The following is an 18,058-nucleotide window of genomic DNA, read 5'->3' as shown; positions in this document are numbered from 1 at the left end:
CTTAAGAATTGATCTTGACAAATACAACCTTATTTACATGATTGGTTGCAGGCAAATGGATCTCAAGAAACTAGTGAAGGTATGGGGAGCCTGTCATTAACTGGATATTTCTACAAGAACTGTACCAGGAAGTCCGGTCAATTTGAGTGATAATGGGAATTGTAGCATCTGGAATGGCACTGATTCATTCTTCCCAAGAGCCAAGTTTGAAGAACTCTAATAATTAAATAAGATATAAAGCCTGGATGATGAGAATCCTGATTCATATATCTTCCGCATTTCTATACTTTAGAGGTGGTATATAATATTGTATAAAGCTAAAATTGTTTTAAAATAATGGTGCTAAATTGAAATAGAGTGAAAAACCATTCAGTGAATTCCCCCCCCCCCCCGATAAATGATTTGAATATGGTTCTAGAATTTCCATTGATAACAAAAGAAATATAAATTAAAGGAAATCATAGATGGGGCAAAATGTACTTCTGAGTGCTAGTTGTTAGGTTTTTTTAAACATTAACAATAAGAGATCACATAAATTTTGTGGACTCATAAATGGGATGCAGCTGAGAGGACAACCATGTATTGGATATTTTGCTGTCTTTTGCCTTCCTATTGAAACTGCCCCTGATTGTTTTGAATCAAACCTTGCATGTTTCTGTTTACCTGTAATAGAATAAGAAAAGTATCTGCTACAATGAATGTGCAGCAAACAGCACATAGGCCACGTCCATTTGTGGGTTCCCTTTCATGCATCCAACCCATGTACATAACAATCCTGACAGATAGTTGGCAAATACTATTATTGTATGGGAGGCTCTTATTGCTCCAGAAATATACAGACACATATTATTGACATAGAAAATAATTCATATCAGAGGAAATAAGTGGAGCAGCTTTATCAAGACCTGATTTCTGGATATATTGCAATTGGTTTTACTTTTATCAGTGTCTTCCCAATTACAATCCTTGGTCTACTTTTCTTTAGTCTAAAAAAGCGCATTGTGGAAGGTTGTCATATAAAAGTAATTTTCCTAATTTTTACATGATGCTTGGACTGACTTGCTGGCTATGAACCAAAGATGAATAGACTTAATGGAATTAGTCCATTATTATTCTAAAAATGCTTTGCACTGCAAATCTGCTTTGAATCTCTTATGCTGTGATTGCATATTTATGAATATGGCCTTAATTGATTCTTTTTTTCTTTTTCTCATTAATCTTTGGATTTTGTTCAGTATTTGGCATATTTTTAATGTGATGTTTACCTACTCTTTCTGTTAACTACCACAGGTTTACACCCTACGAGTGGTATAACCCCCACCCATGCAACCCTGATTCAGATGTGGTGGAAAACAATTTTACTTTACTTAATAGTTTCTGGTTTGGAGTTGGAGCTCTCATGCAGCAAGGTACAGCGGCTACCCTTCACTCCTGCACATATCCCACAGTTTGATGGAGGGCTGCTGTGCTGGTAAACTCCACCATTGGTAGCTATAGCAAAAACCCAAGAGCCTAATTTGGAAGGAAAGATATAGTTGCATATGTTTATGTACTGATGATTTAACAATGCACTTGGGGAGAATGAACTTGGAACCCTACTGAAAAGAGCCCTTCGTTTGAAAATATTTGTCGAATTTCTGTTACTTACCAAAACAGAATTAAAACTTCTCTGAAGATATTTAAGATGTTTGTCTCTACTAAATGGATCCAATCTTTGACCTTCACAATTGCAGTTGATTTTAGAAATTGCACAAAAGGCCCATTTGGCTGTGAAATTAATATGATGCCTTTGATACTGTATGGTATTCTCTGGGAGATTTGAAGTAATGCATTTTTGCCTCCATATGACATATACATTTATATAAAGTTTATGTTACTGTGAATCCCTTTCAACACATTAAGCAAATTACAAGAACAGACAACTTTTTAAAAAGCTTTGCTAGTATAAAACATTGTTATAATCTGGAAAAAAATAAGCCATTTTTTTCTTGTATTCATCTAGCTATTTTGGCATATGTAGGAAGATACACGTACCAAAGTATATTGTACACAGGGTGAGGAAATCTAATTTCATCCATTAGAGTAAGTTCTTTTTCTCATTTGGTGAATAAAGCATGTAAGATCACTCACTACTGGACAGGTGTATACTTCACAGTACTTTATGTTTAAATTTGGTGTTCTTAATAATCTTATTTTTTTGGAGTTTACCAACATCCACAACAAACTGTGGGATGTCGTGTCTGCAAGTCACCACTACCTTGGATACATGACAGTCAGCCCCAACCAGACTCTGCTTGTCTTTGAAGAAGCATTAAAAAGGAAAAATAAACACAAAACATTTGTAAACTGCAGCAAATATTTCCATGTACAAACTTGTGGTACGTGTGGACTATAAGGGCAGCATCATTAACATGAAGAATTTGAACAAGAGACGAATGGTTTTAACCTCTGCACCTGTTGGTATGCTCTTTTCTTGTTAACAAAAGCTGCTGAATCATAAAAGCATTGTTTATTAAATTATAAGTTGTGATCATCAGACTTTCTCTTTTCTACAGAGGTTGAGCAAAGTCTGGATCAGGATTGGCTGTCATGTCTGTCAAAACAAATTAAACAGACACTAGAGAGTCTTCAGCAAGTATTGTCATTCATTTGTAACATTTATTTCCCCACCATTCCCTGATTTTAAAATCAGATCAGTTTTTTCTTTGAACATGCAATATAATTAGAGATTAATTAAAATAGAAAACAAAGCAAGTTAAAATCCCCTCCTTACAAGCCTGTTTAACCACAGTGAAGTTGTTATTCTAAGCCAGGAAGCTGTTATGACTAATCCCAATTCCCAATTCAAGGATAACATTCATGAATTCAATGAAGCTTAGACTTCAGTAAATATACCATACTTACTCAAGTCAATATTCAGCATGCAAATTAATCAGTAGAGTTCCAAACTCCAATGAATGCAGTCTTGTAAGAATCAATGATGAACCTGTTAAGAATAATAGATAAGTTTATTAGATTCCATAACAAACCATAAAAATCAGACACAGCAATTTTCTGCACATACCACAACTATGCACATACAGGATAGACAAATTTGTTTCATGTATTTAGCAGATAAATTGATGCCAAGATAGTTGCATGTAGAAAGTATCAATCCTCTTTCCCCATACTATGAATTGGGAAGGATGCTTACATATCAATGGTAAGGATTAATTATATCTGATCATTCATTTTTCAAAGAAGTCTGCATTCTGCTCAAAATCAGGCATTTGTTTATTTTGGATTTAATCAAAACCAGGGAAATATCATTCTCTCAGCCAATGGTATGGTTCCAGCTTCTCTGTGGTTGAAGTGATTGTTCTTGGTATCTTCTGATACCTTGTATGGTTGGCTACAAACAGATGTCTAAATTAAATGCATTCTTTCTTTTCACACAAGCAAAGGGCTTTTCTTATAAATCAAAGGGAATTCAAAATTAGGAAAAAAGAATATAAGAATTTCAGAACTTCTCAGGGTAAAATATCTATCTTGGAACCAGAAATCGTATCATTTTGGCAAGTTGACTATCTTATATCAATACAATTTGCAGCCTTAAACCATACATAACACAGGATTTGATCTGAAATATCTAATTTGGAAAATACAATATTCAGTTTACAAATACAAATATATTGTTTTAGAACAGGGGTCCCCAACCCCCAGTCCATGGACCAGTACCGGGCCACAGCATGCTAGCAACCAGTCTGCAGAAACAAGCAAAGCCCCATCCAAAGGATGCAGGCAGCACACAAAAACACACCCCCTCCAGTCCGTGGAAAAACCTCTCTCCACAGAACGGGTCCCTGATGTCCAAAAGGTTGGGGACCTCTGTTTTAGAAGGTATACTATAGCACCTCAGTGCCAAAAAAGTTTGGTAAACAAATCAGAGCAGTTTACACTTGCATGGTAGTCAGCATATAAACAGTTTGACCACCTGCTGAGGTGTTGTGAAGATGAGGAAGTTTAATTGCTGATGCTATTTCTAGCATCTCTGGAAATGCAATAACAATTTGAAGGATTTTTGATTCTCTTGATGTAAGGGTTGTTCAGGTTCTACAATTGTAATTGACAGATCAGAAATCATGCTCCATATTCAGCTCACAACTCCAGATGCAGCTTGGAGGATGTTGTTTTATCTAAGTTATATGATGCAGGGTAGTTTTCATTCTATGTAACAGAGAAATGAGAAACAAATAAAGGAAAGTTGAAAGATTATTTAAAGGTAGCAAGGACAGCTTCAACAAACTGATTTGCTTATACTCTTCCTAATATCCAATTTTAAAGATATAAATCTGAAAAATTTGCATTGAAATCCAGAGCCCAATTTCCAGTTAAAATTTTGAGTGTAAAAGACTTTCCAAATGATATAAACTCCCCATTTCATGCTTGAATCAGATGTCCTGCACCTAAAACAATATTTCAGGCTTGGGGCAGAGTGTCTTGAGTTCGGATCATTTTGCATATTTCTAGTTTGCAGTAATATTAAGTCAGTTTTCACTTTTAACAAAATAGACAAGGTCAAAGGAAAGATGGGACAATTAGGGAAGATTTCACCGGAACATTTTTGGAGATGCCTGAGTAACCCATGACTTATAATAAACTGAACATTTATTGAAAATATTATGTTTTCTGAGAATAAAGAAACAATATGGTTCTCCCCAAATGTATGTACAAAAGAATTTCTCACTTAATATTATGGGGTGAGAAGAGCAATATGAATACTTAGAACAAACGTGGATATTTCCCCAGGGGTGGGGAGAATAGTGCTTCAATAATTAAATAATATGCATTATCTTGATCTACTTTTCTGACCTTGCTATATCTAATGTTGCCTAATTTTTATATATTCCATAAAGGAAAAGTAATATATCCTTATATTATAGGGCATAATATTGAAAGTTCTTTCATTTTGATCCTGGTCCTATTTATTACACCAATAAAACTTACTACCAAATAAGAATATCCATCATCATAGTTCAGCTGTTTTTCTTCAAAAAGCAATTAAGGGACATGTTAATCATTAAGGGGAAAAAAATGACAGTTCTGATCCAAAGACATCTATTTGTTTGTCATCTAGCCCTGCATTCATCTTATGAAAAGTATTTGCTGAGTCTATCATTACTCTACACGTCTAAATTATAGCATCAAATCATTTTTGTACCATACTCATAATGTAAGATGTTTCTGAAAGTAATACTCCATAGCATGATCTTAAAATTCCTTTCCCTCCTATTGTAATACAATTGTTTTGATGGTGTCACACAGGATCAGAGCTGATGCCAAAAGCTCTTTCCACCAGAATAGTAGGAGGAATATGGTGGTTTTTTACCTTAATCATAATATCATCCTACACTGCTAATTTGGCTGCCTTCTTAACGGTTGAGAGGATGGAATCACCTATTGATTCAGCAGATGATTTAGCAAAACAAACTAGGATAGAATATGGAGCTGTTAGAGATGGATCAACCATGACATTTTTCAAGGTAAGATGCTGTGAAAAGTTTTTGTCAGTGAAATATTAAGGTCTTTTTATACTGTATCATTATATACTGAATAGTACATTTGGATAATGAGAATAAATTACTCAGGTAAGTCAAACCTGGATATACATATTGGATTTTTGATTGTTGGATCCTTCAGACTAAAAGTGTTTACTCAAAATTATGTTGCTCAGCCCTCAAAGAAAATTCCAACTTTTTCCCATGCATAAAGAGGCATGGCCAATATCAATTTGGGATTTACGCCATAGTTTGAAAAAAAGCCCAACAGAGGTTAAATAAGCTGTCTGCTAAAATATATATACTGTATTAATATGATGTCACATTTAAATTATATTTAGACAACAGTTCTTTAAATTCATTATCTCAATTGATTTTAATATTTCTGGGTTTTCAGAATATTAAGTACACTTAGAAATATGCAATCTCACCAAGACTTTTCTCTATATTTATATTTCTCAGAGCCTGAACCTAAAATTTGGAAATTGCATCTATTTTGTATTTTTATATTAAGTAGAAAATTATCTTTCTTATAAGAAAGTCTCACTTAAGAGTGTGTTTCTCATGATCCCATTAACAAATATTGCTAATAAAGTGTATACTATAAGCATTTAATATTCTATTTAGTATGGTTTTAGTTTTACATTGCATGCAAAGATCATTAAATTGGAAATAGGAAAAGATTGTGCTGAAATTTGGAAGATTGCAATCAGCCAGTTCATTGAGGCAGGGAGAAAAGGCTGGGTGAAATATTTGGGCAAAGTAGTGTTTTATTTAAACATGGAATTAAATGAGATGGATTGGCTTTCTAGAAAAAAACAGATTCATATCTGAGTAGAGGATTGATTTTCATGGTCATAAAGCTTTTGGTCAAAAACAGATTATTTACAGGCTTCCTCTTTGTGAACTACTCATATGTTATCATTACCTTGTGTGATTTTTTTAGCACAATTGCAGAGATTTGGGGAGCTTGTAAATAGTCTGGCCAGAGATACAGAATCTCATAATAATGAAAAAGGAATCCATAATATGAATGTCTTCATATTTTAGATTTTCAGAATTTAACATATCCCTGATAATCCATATTGTGCTTTATTGAGGAAGAGGTTGTCCCTCTTTCTCTCTCCTAGTTTTTTGCTTCTACTGTATTTACTTATTTAAAGACTCAATTCTGGCTTTTGTTATTTACTTATCACTACTTATTTAACTATCAAAATGTTCACTGTATGTTGTTCTCTGTGTATGTGTGCTTTGGTGATTTATATTACCATGTGGTAATATGGTGACAGACATGCTTATTATAATATTATGCCTGTATAAAAGACAGTTGATATTTAAGTCAAAATTAATTTGATTAAATACCACAATAAAAGTTAAAGTACAGTAAATTCTACAGTTAAGTGATAATTTAAAGATACATGTAAATGTTCATCACTCCAATAGCAATTCTCTGCCTTGGGATCTTTTTTTATTTGTAAAATAAAGCTATTTCTATTAATAAGTGATTTAAAGATTATGTGAACAGATAGGAATATTCCTTCACATGATATGCTGTAGATGGCCCTAGCTTGAAATATACTGCAGGCATCAACATAGGAATGTTGATATCATCCTAGAAGCTTTTCCTATGCATACTTCTCAGTTCACTTTTATTGAATGTTTGAAAATTTGTAGAAAGGAACACATGTTTTTTCCTGTGCTTGACTAACACATAGGTCAGTTTCTAGCAATGAAAAAAAGTTTCTCTTTCATTATTCCAAACCCATATTTCAATTTCAATTTCAATTTCAATTTCAATTTCAATTTCAATTTCTTTCTTTCTTTCTTTCTTTCTTTCTTTCTTTCTTTCTTTCTTTCTTTCTTTCTTTCTTTCTTTCTTTCTTAGAAATCCAAAATATCCACATATGAGAAAATGTGGGCATTTATGAGCAGCAGGCAACTGACGGCTCTGGTGAAGAACAATGATATAGGCATTCAACGGGTGCTCACTACTGATTATGCTCTGTTGATGGAATCAACCAGTATAGAATACGTCACTCAGAGAAACTGTAATCTCACCCAGATTGGGGGACTCATTGATTCAAAAGGTTATGGCGTAGGAACTCCCATTGGTAAGAAATGTGATACATATAATAATTGGTAGGTAGCTGATGGTAAGCCCTTTGGAATGCTTCATAATGTAAAATGTATTCTATTTAACATGGGGTCAACAAGAGTTTTGCGAGTTAAGAAGCAGGAAAAATTATATTATGTCCTATAAATAAATGTAGATAGGTCACACACAGTATTATGCTACCTCCTGACTTGTTTAATTAATTCAATACGAAGAGTTTAAAGCATCATCATTGCTGCTAATTTTAATCTCTGGTTCTTTAAAATCTTTAAAATATATTTCATTTTTTTATTTTATTTTAAGAAAGTACAGAAGACAAGCAAAATATCAAGGTTCACAGTAACAGTATTAAACTAAACCATAAAACTAAAAATGATTCTTAAAAAAAACGAAAATTGTAAAAAGGGAAATCAAAATTATATATTGAATTTGTAGCCACTGGTTCATAAGAAATATTATATAATGTAATGCAATATTATAAAAATATTTTCATAAAATATCATAAAATCTACATATGCCAAACATCAACATATTGCTTCATCTTTTCAGTAGTAGAAAATAATGACTTTGAAGGACATATAAATCACATATTTCCAAATGCCAAACCCCAATATCTGAAATAATATCACTTTTCCATTTTCTCAATATATTTTTGTATCTCCAAAACAAAAAATGTTTTTAATTTTTTTTAAAAATAATAAAAAATAATAAAAGATTGTACAAAGTAAAGTCAGAAAGAAAAAGGAAACAGACAACATGCAATAAAAGAAAGAAAAATAGAAAAAGAGGAAAAATATTTAAAGAAATGAGTTTGATCTTCATCACAAGTAGAAACAAATTTACTGATTCTTTACCCCCACCTACCCAATAAGGTCACATGCAAATATCTTTTCTTCCTATAATTTTTATAATAATATCCTTTATTAACCTTTATAATAACTTTTATACTTTTATAACCTTTATAATTTCAAATTAAATTAGACTTGATTAAACTAAAATATTTTTTATTGGCCAAGTATGATTGAACACACAAGGAATTTGTCTCCAGTGCATAAGCTCTTAGTGTACATACAAACAACAAAATAAGAAAATCATAAGATGCTAATAGGAGAAGGTAATAGAAAAGATAAAAAAGATAATAGTAATACAACCATACTACAAGGGTAAATATCATTAGACCTAAGACAGTGTTGTGGTAATTAGGTGTTCAGCAGAGTGATGGTATGAGGCAAAAAAACTGTCCCTATGTCTAATTGTTTTGATATGCAGTGCCCTATAGCAGCATCCTGAGGAGAGGAGTTGAAATAGTTTATGTCCAGGATGTGAGGGGTCTGTAGATATTTTCTCAGCCCTCTTTCTGGTTCGTGCAGTATACAGGTCCTCAATGGAAGGCAGGCTGGTTGCAAGTGTTTTTTCTGCAGTACTAACTATCCGTTGAAGTCTGTACCTGTCCTGTCGCTGTACCAAACCAGACAGTTATAGAAATATAAATGACCGATTCAGTAATATCCGTACACATCAACATTTCAATCATGATGTCAGCAAAAAGTCCTTAAAGAGTTCCCAGAGTTTTACAAAAATAAAGTATTTTATTTTAACTTTGGTCAAACAAACCAAGTTGTACTCCTGTCCTTTGCTTCTAACAAGCTTGATATTTAATTTATTTGTTGTTGTATGATTTGAGCTCTCTTCCATTTTTTTCCCATTTCAAAGACTTCTTCGAGGCTTTAGGAAATCTTTTTTGTAAATCCACTAAGGAATCACTATCCAGACGGATAATGACTGTTGGCTTATCATTTGTATTCCCACTTTAACTGCCATCTCTGTGTTATAATCCATATTTTTTAAATTTTCCAATATTTCAACAACTTCTTATATCCTAACATTTTTGCATTAGATGAGGTTTCTTTTAGTTCTTGATCCTATAAATCAGGGGTAGTCAACCTGGGCTCTTTTATGACTGGTGGACTTCAACTCCCAGAATTCCTGAGCCAGCCATGCTGGCTCAGGAATTCTGGGAGTTGAAGTCCACGAATCATAAAAGAGCCCAGGTTGACTACCCCTGCTATAAATCTTCCAGAACATTCTCTTTCACATTTATCATTTCTTATTTAACATCTTTTGGAAATAAACTCTTAGGCCCCAAAAACCAAGAGGGACATATGGAATCACTTCTCAGCAGTTTCCTTTATTATTCCTTACCTGTAAACGGAAATCTTGCCAACTAAACCAACTACTTGTATCACTATAGATATACACTATGAATTGCTAGGGAGGAGCCTTCTTAACTCTCTTTCTCTCAAACTATATAACCTTAGTTGCATCTTTCTTCTCTAAAATGCAGCCCCTCCCTCCTGTGAATCCAGGCTACATTCCACCACATCAATTATCCATAGAAGCAGACATCATTGCTGATATTGGAGCTGCTAGTTTCTGTCCCCATACTTCAAATATCTCCTGAAATATTTCAAATGTCATATCATTTTTGGTCATTTTTGTCCCAATGCTGACCAAAAACAAAAGACAAGACTCTTTTTTCTTTTATGCCTAAATACTTTAGTGTCCAAAATATGAAATCATAAAATCTCAAATTTGCCTTTATCTCAAATTTCTGTTTTTACTTAAGATAGACTAAATAATTTAGTTCCCACAAAGGTACTATTTATTATATAATTATAATTGGAAATAATTATTTCCAAAATCTTTTAGCAAAAATTCTAAAATTCCAAATTCATCTGATTGCTGAATTTGTTTATAACTTTCTCAAATTAGTCTAACTCAGCTTTTTACCATTTAATTCAAATACTTTAAATTTTTAAACTTATAATTTTTCTTTTGTTCTAGATTCATCAAAGTTGTCATTTTAATGATCTCCATTAGCCTTAAAATAGTTAAATAGGTAATTACCGAAAGTTGATTAGTAAGTGAGGTTAGTGGACTCAGTGTCCTTAAAAAGGCTCTTCTATGGTTGAGAGCGTGATTTTTTCCTTTATCTCCCAGTGCTCAAACTCACAGAAAATGCTTGTCCTACAGTTGCCTTGTGAGGAACAGCCATCCAGAGTACCAATGAATGATCCCCCATCCTCTCCTTAACCAGAGAGGTACTATGGAATGGTCTTTTTTACTGGTATTTTGGTCAAGACTATGAGGTTGTATCTGCTTATTCAAAGATGTAACAGTACTACTTCATCATTCTTCAGCCATAGTCAAATCCTCCAATAGGGAAAATTTGATGTCCTTGCTTTGAATCTGTAGTGTGCTGCAGCTGCCAAAAAAGCCAACACAGTGCTAGGCTGCATTAACAGAAGGATAGAATCAAGATCATGTGAAGTGTTAATACCATTTTACAATGCCTTGGTAAGGCCACACTTGGAATACTGTATCCAGTTTTAGTCACCACGATGTAAAAAAGATGTTGAGAAAGATACAGAGAAGAGCAACGATGATTAGGGGACTGGAGGCTAAAAGATGATTAGGGGACTGGAGGGGATTAGGGGACTGGAGGCTAAAACATATAAAGAACGGTTGCTGGGATTGGGTATGTCTAGTTTAATGAAGAGAAGGATGAGAAGTGACATGATAGCAGTGTTCCAATATCTCAGGGATTGCCACAAAGAAGAGGGAGTCAGGCTATTCTCCAAAGCACCTGAGGGCAGGACAAGAAGCAACGGATGGAAAATAATTAAAGAGAGAAGCAACCTAGAACTAAGGAGAAATTTCCTGACAGTTAGAATAATTAATCAGTGGAACAACCTGCCTCCAGAAGTTGTGAATGCTCCAACACTGGAAGTTTTAAAAAGAGACTGGACAACCATTTGTCTAAAATGGTATAGGGTTTCCTGCCTGAATAGGGAGTTGGACTAGAAGACCTCAAAGGTCCCTTCCAACTCTATTATTGTTATTGTTATTGAATCTATTTTAGGGGAGTCTAATACAATCTAAATATACATTTTTATTAATCAGTTTTAATCTCAAATCCATCAATACTATTTACATTTTCTTAAGAACTTGAAACCATTAGTGGAGATTCCAATTCTGTGGTCCATGTTTGATCTATTCTGGCACTATCCATTTTAAAAATATCCTCAAACTTTTAATAAAGATATGTTGAGAATTTAACTTCTGTCATGAATCTCTGGTGCCTTTGAAATGGCCAAAACATCTGGCCCAAACAGCTATTAAAACTTGCTTAACCTGGAAATATTGGCACTGTTGTGAACTACAAAATACCAAATTCAAATCTTTAAAGTAATAATTACATAGTAATTGATTTAAAGTCACCAACCAAGATTTTGTCAATATATGCATAATCTGTTTGTGAGAAAGCATTTTTTTAACCTGTCTCTCTGGAGAAAAAACAACTAACATTGTTTCTGTAAGATTCTTAGATAAAGATCTAAACATCTAACTCTGGCGCTTTTATGTTTTACTTCTGCATTAAGTACTGGATTACAAATCTGGTTGGTAAATAAACCAAATGTAACTGGATTACAAATCTGGTTGGTAAATAAACCAAATGTTATAAGATACCAGTAAGACTTTCACTATTCCAAAGGGAAGCAATTTAATATTATTACTACCGTACTTATTGAATACTGTAAACCCTGAAGTATTTTACTGCTTGCAGAATCAGTGTTGAGTTGGGTGAATTTATAATCTAAATTAAAAACAAACAAACAAACAATAAACAAACCAAATAAATGTGTGGGGGGGGGGAGATTGCATCTGTGTGACTCTGTTTTTCACCATGGTCTTATGTAGCCTGACATATTCAATTTTGTTTTACTCCTTCTCCTTTCCTTCAGCCTCTCCTTATAGAGACAAAATCACCATTGCCATTCTCCAGTTACAAGAGGAAGGAAAGTTGCACATGATGAAGGAAAAGTGGTGGCGAGGCAATGGCTGCCCAGAGGAGGACAGTAAAGAAGCTAGTGCCCTCGGAGTGGAAAACATTGGGGGCATTTTCATAGTACTTGCGGCAGGACTAGTTCTTTCTGTATTTGTAGCTATTGGAGAATTTTTTTACAAATCAAGGAAAAATAGTGACATTGAACAGGTAAGACCAACTGAGTTCAGCCTGGAAGATACCTTCACATACAAGAATGGGATCCAACCAAGCACACAAAACCCACTTCTACCTTATTATTGAGCTGCCTTCTGCTGATTTGGCCTAAAGCAGTGGTTCTCAACCTGTGGGTTGGGACCCCATTTGGGGTCGATCGACCATTTCACGGGGGTCGCAAAGCAAGGCTGTCCGCCATTTTTTTTGTCTGCCATTTTTTTTGTCCGCCATTTTCCCCCCTTTTCCGGAGGGTACCTTACCTCCCTTGGGCTGGGCCAGCTGGTGGTCGGCCTGCTCGGTCTCTGCCGCTTGCCAGCTACGCCTCGGCCGGCGCAGGGGGCAGAACCACGCATGCGTGGCGCTCCCAGGCAGGGAAAGTCCTCGACTTACAACTGGTTGGGTAGTCCTCGACTTACGACCGGTTTAGTCCTCGACTTACGACCGGTTTAGTCCTCGACTTACGACTGGTTGGGGTCGCGGCATTAAAAAGGTTGAGAACCACTGGCCTAAAGCATTTTGTCCTAAGAAGATAAGTGAAATAAGTAATGATTAACCACTTGTGTCTTTTTATGAGCCACTCTGCCCAACAGCAGGCTTTTTCCAATGATAGGCTCAGCCCTATACAATAGGTTCCTGCTAGTTCCTGCACTTCTATCAGGCTATAACTGTCAGCAAGGTCAATGTGTCATTGCATCATCATCATTATGACAATAGTGTTAATCTCGATAAGACCTTTCTGCCTAGTGCAGTGAAACAAATCCAGAGTTCATGCTTTTTTATCTTCAGGAGCATACTGGATAGTAATTAAAAAGAAAAAGAAGTTATAGAATTTCAAGAGTCAAAGTGAGGATATGACTGGGGCATTTTTCAGCCTCCACTGCTTAAATATTTTGGCATTATCTGTGTGAGGCAGAGAAAAGGAATGGAACTGTGGTATTTCTACAAAGGATTCCAAGCCTTGCTGTTTAACAAATGACCTTGCTAGGTAAAAAAAGGACACAAGCATCATTCTTACCACTAAACCCCAAAACTACTCTTTGTGCAAGCAAAAGTATAATTTAAATAGTTGACACATAGGAATGATGCTCCCAATGAGCAATTTCCTCCAACACTGGAGTTGAAACTTAAGTTGGAAGAGAGACATATCAGGAGACTGGTCTGAAGATGTACAGTCTTCACTTGTTGTCCAAGTGATTGATGCTAGGAGGGTGAGGGATGCAAAGAATGAAGCCTCAACATCTTTGTTCATTGGAATGGTGGAATGGAAAAATAAATCTATTTATGTGAGAGAGAATGCAGGGAGTATATAATATATATAATTTAATAAATAAAGAATATAAAGGGTACTATTATCTATAATAATATGGGTCCCAATGTGCACATTTGCATGAAAATGAATTAATGAGTGCAGCCCCCAATCATATAACAACCATGTTTGGCAAAACCATGCTAGAAAATACTATAATTTACAGCAGGGTACATGTTTCTGCAGTATCTCTTTGCAGTCCCTAAATCCCATTTGGCTCTTTTTATTATTTTTGAGGTGGAGAAGTTAAGGGGCAAACTGATTACTTTAAAGTTTGCAAAGGCTTAAATATCCCTTAATCCTCCTCTTCCCCACCTCCAGGAAAAGGCATTCTGTTCCTGCCTTTTTGAGGATCTGACCTTCAGCATGCAAAGCCTGGGGTCACCCTCAAATTTTTCCATATAAGTACTTGTTATCATTGCAGTGATCTCTCATTTTTATGCCTACATATTGGGGGTTGGTTTGAATCTCTGCTACAGACTTGTATGAGATACAAGAATGTTATCCTCTTAATAATCTGGAGCAGACAGAAATCAACATTAAAGCAAAATTGATTAAAGTATTGTGTATATGTATCCCTGAGAAAATGGATTGATTCTTGCCAGACAATAAAATAATAAAAAAGTAAAAATTCAAATTCTTTTCTTCAATGAAGTTTTAATAAAAGATATGAGAAATATGAAGGTAGTTGCTATACAAGTTGGTAAAGTTTAATATATTGACACATTTAATATAATACAGTAAAATCTGCATATGTATCCTAGAGAATTTATATATTATTACATATGTTTCACAAATTTCATTTTTCATAAGAATATTGTCTTATAAGTTTTGATTTCATTATGTTTAAAATTTTGTTACATTGGTTAATAGTCTTATTTTTCCTTTTTCTTCCATCTTTTCCTTTCTGCATGCAACAAGGCCTTTTGTTTCTTTTATGGACAACAGTGTAAACAAACTCACCCATCCAACTCCACTTCTGGAACTACCTTGTCTACAGAGTTAGACTGTGGCAAATTAATTCGGGAAGGACAAGGGATTCGAAAACAACCCTCAGTTCATACTGTATAGTTACCATAAAGGAAAGGTGTGTTTAGCTAAGAGAAAATTCTGTCAACAACATACATTAAGGGGGGGGGGGAACTCTGAGGTCAAATAACATTTCTTCATGTACCCAAGGATTTTTGGGTTGGTATTTCCAATAGAAGCCTAGCATGTGAAATAGCGTAGNATATTTTCTCAGCCCTCTTTCTGGTTCGTGCAGTATACAGGTCCTCAATGGAAGGCAGGCTGGTTGCAAGTGTTTTTTCTGCAGTACTAACTATCCGTTGAAGTCTGTACCTGTCCTGTCGCTGTACCAAACCAGACAGTTATAGAAATATAAATGACCGATTCAGTAATATCCGTACACATCAACATTTCAATCATGACGTCAGCAAAAAGTCCTTAAAGAGTTCCCAGAGTTTTACAAAAATAAAATATTTTATTTTAACTTTGGTCAAACAAACCAAGTTGTACTCCCGTCCTTTGCTTCTAACAAGCTTGATATTTAATTTATTTGTTGTTGTATGGTTTGAGCTCTCTTGCATTTTTTCCCATTTCAAAGACTTCTTCGAGGCTTTAGGAAATCTTTTTTGTAAATCCACTAAGGAATCACTATCCAGACGGATAATGACTGTTGGCTTATCATTTGTATTCCCACTTTAACTGCCATCTCTGTGTTATAATCCATATTTTTTTAAATTTTCCAATATTTCAACAACTTCTTATATCCTAACATTTTTGCATTAGATGAGGTTTCTTTTAGTTCTTGATCCTATAAATCAGGGGTAGTCAACCTTGGCTCTTTTATGACTCGTGGACTTCAACTCCCAGAATTCCTGAGCCAGCCATGCTGGCTCAGGAATTCTGGGAGTTGAAGTCCACGAGTCATAAAAGAGCCAAGGTTGACTACCCCTGCTATAAATCTTCCAGAACATTCTCTTTCACATTTATCATTTCTTATTTAACATCTTTCGGAAATAAACTCTTAGGCCCCAAGGACCAAGAGGGACATATGGAATCACTTCTCAGCAGTTTCCTTTATTATTCCTTACCTGTAAACGGAAATCTTGCCAACTAAACCAACTACTTGTATCACTGTAGATATACACTATGAATTGCTAGGGAGGAGCCTTCTTAACTCTCTTTCTCTCAAACTATATAACCTTAGTTGCATTTTTCTTCTCTAAAATGTAGCCCCTCCCTCCTGTGAATCCAGACTACATTCCACCACATCAATTATCCATAGAAGCAGACATCATTGCTGATATTGGAGCTGCTAGTTTCTGTCCCCATACTTCAAATATCTCCTGAAATATTTCAAATGTCATATCATTTTTGGTCATTTTTGTCCCAATGCTGACCAAAAACAAAAGACAAGACTCTTTTTTCTTTATGCCTAAATACTTTAGTGTCCAAAATATGAAATCATAAAATCTCAAATTTGCCTTTATCTCAACTTTCTGTTTTTACTTAAGATAGACTAAATAATTTAGTTCCCACAAAGGTACTATTTATTATATAATTATAATTGGAAATAATTATTTCCAAAATCTTTTAGCAAAAATTCTAAAATTCCAAATTCATCTGATTGCTGAATTTGTTTATAACTTTCTCAAATTAGTCTAACTCAGCTTTTTACCATTTAATTCAAATACTTTACATTTTTAAACTTATAATTTTTCTTTTGTTCTAGATGATGGTAAATTCATCAAAATTGTCATTTTAAAGATCTCCATTAGCCTTAAAATAGTTAAATAGGTAATTACCGAAAGTGATTAGTAAGTGAGGTTAGTGGACTCAGTGTCCTTAAAAAGGCTCTTCTATGGCTGAGAGCGTGATTTTTTCCTTTATCTCCCAGTGCTCAAACTCACAGAAAATGCTTGTCCTACAGTTGCCTTGTGAGGAACAGCCATCCAGAGTACCAGTGAATGATCTCCCATCCTCTCCTTAACCAGAGAGGTACTATGGAATGGTCTTTTTTACTGGTATTTTGGTCAAAACTATGAAGTTGTATCTGCTTATTCAAAGATGTAACAGTACTACTTCATCATTCTTCAGCCATAGTCAAATCCTCCAATAGGGAAAATTTGATGTCCTTGCTTTGAATCTGCAGTGTGCTGCAGCTGCCAAAAAAGCCAACACAGTGCTAGGCTGCATTAACAGAAGGATAGAATCAAGATCATGTGAAGTGTTAATACCATTTTACAATGCCTTGGTAAGGCCACACTTGGAATACTGTATCCAGTTTTAGTCACCACGATGTAAAAAAGATGTTGAGAAAGAGAAGAGCAATGATGATTAGGGGACTGGAGGCTAAAAGATGATTAGGGGACTGGAGGGGATTAGGGGACTGGAGGCTAAAACATATAAAGAACGGTTGCTGGAATTGGGTATGTCTAGTTTAATGAAGAGAAGGATGAGAAGTGACATGATAGCAGTGTTCCAATATCTCAGGGATTGCCACAAAGAAGAGGGAGTCAAGCTATTCTCCAAAGCACCTGAAGGCAGGACAAGAAGCAATGGATGGAAATTAATCAAGGAGAGGAGCAGCCTAGAACTAAGGAGAAATTTCCTGACAGTTAGAATAATTAATCAGTGGAACAACCTGCCTCCAGAAGTTGTGAATGCTCCAACACTGGAAGTTTTAAAAAGAGACTGGACAACCATTTGTCTAAAATGGTATAGGGTTTCTTGCCTGAATAGGGAGTTGGACTAGAAGACCTCAAAGATCCCTTCCAACTCTATTATTGTTATTGTTATTGAATCTATTTTAGGGGAGTCTAATACAATCTAAATATATTTATTTATTTATTTATTTATTTTATAGGATTTATATGCCGCCCTTCTCCCCATGGGACTCAGGGCGGCTCACAGCATATTAAAACATCATACAAAAAATTTCCCCTACTAAAAACCAATTAAAACCCAAATATTGGTAGCTGTGGCTCTTTAAAATCGTTAAAAATTGTCCCTATTTAAAACTCACCCTAGGTCAG

At 34.8% G+C, this 18,058-nt stretch overlaps 1 protein-coding gene across 1 annotated transcript in view; it reads left to right on the top strand.

Moving 5' to 3' along the window:
• GRIK1 (glutamate ionotropic receptor kainate type subunit 1) overlaps positions 1–18,058 on the top strand; it is an 87,737-nt gene that overhangs the window by 60,262 nt on the left and 9,417 nt on the right. The window contains exons 13-16 of the mRNA XM_015819332.1: positions 1,291–1,409; positions 5,305–5,522; positions 7,423–7,648; positions 12,456–12,706. Coding sequence (XP_015674818.1) covers positions 1,291–1,409; positions 5,305–5,522; positions 7,423–7,648; positions 12,456–12,706 — 814 coding nt within the window. The remainder of the gene's footprint in view (positions 1–1,290; positions 1,410–5,304; positions 5,523–7,422; positions 7,649–12,455; positions 12,707–18,058) is intronic.

Source organism: Protobothrops mucrosquamatus, unplaced genomic scaffold (genome assembly GCF_001527695.2).
Source record: "Protobothrops mucrosquamatus isolate PMUCROS unplaced genomic scaffold, P.Mucros_1.0 scaffold_149, whole genome shotgun sequence".
Classification (NCBI taxonomy): Eukaryota; Metazoa; Chordata; class Lepidosauria; order Squamata; family Viperidae; genus Protobothrops; species Protobothrops mucrosquamatus.
Note: the sequence above shows the minus strand (reverse complement) of the source record. Positions and strands in the feature narration are given on the sequence as shown.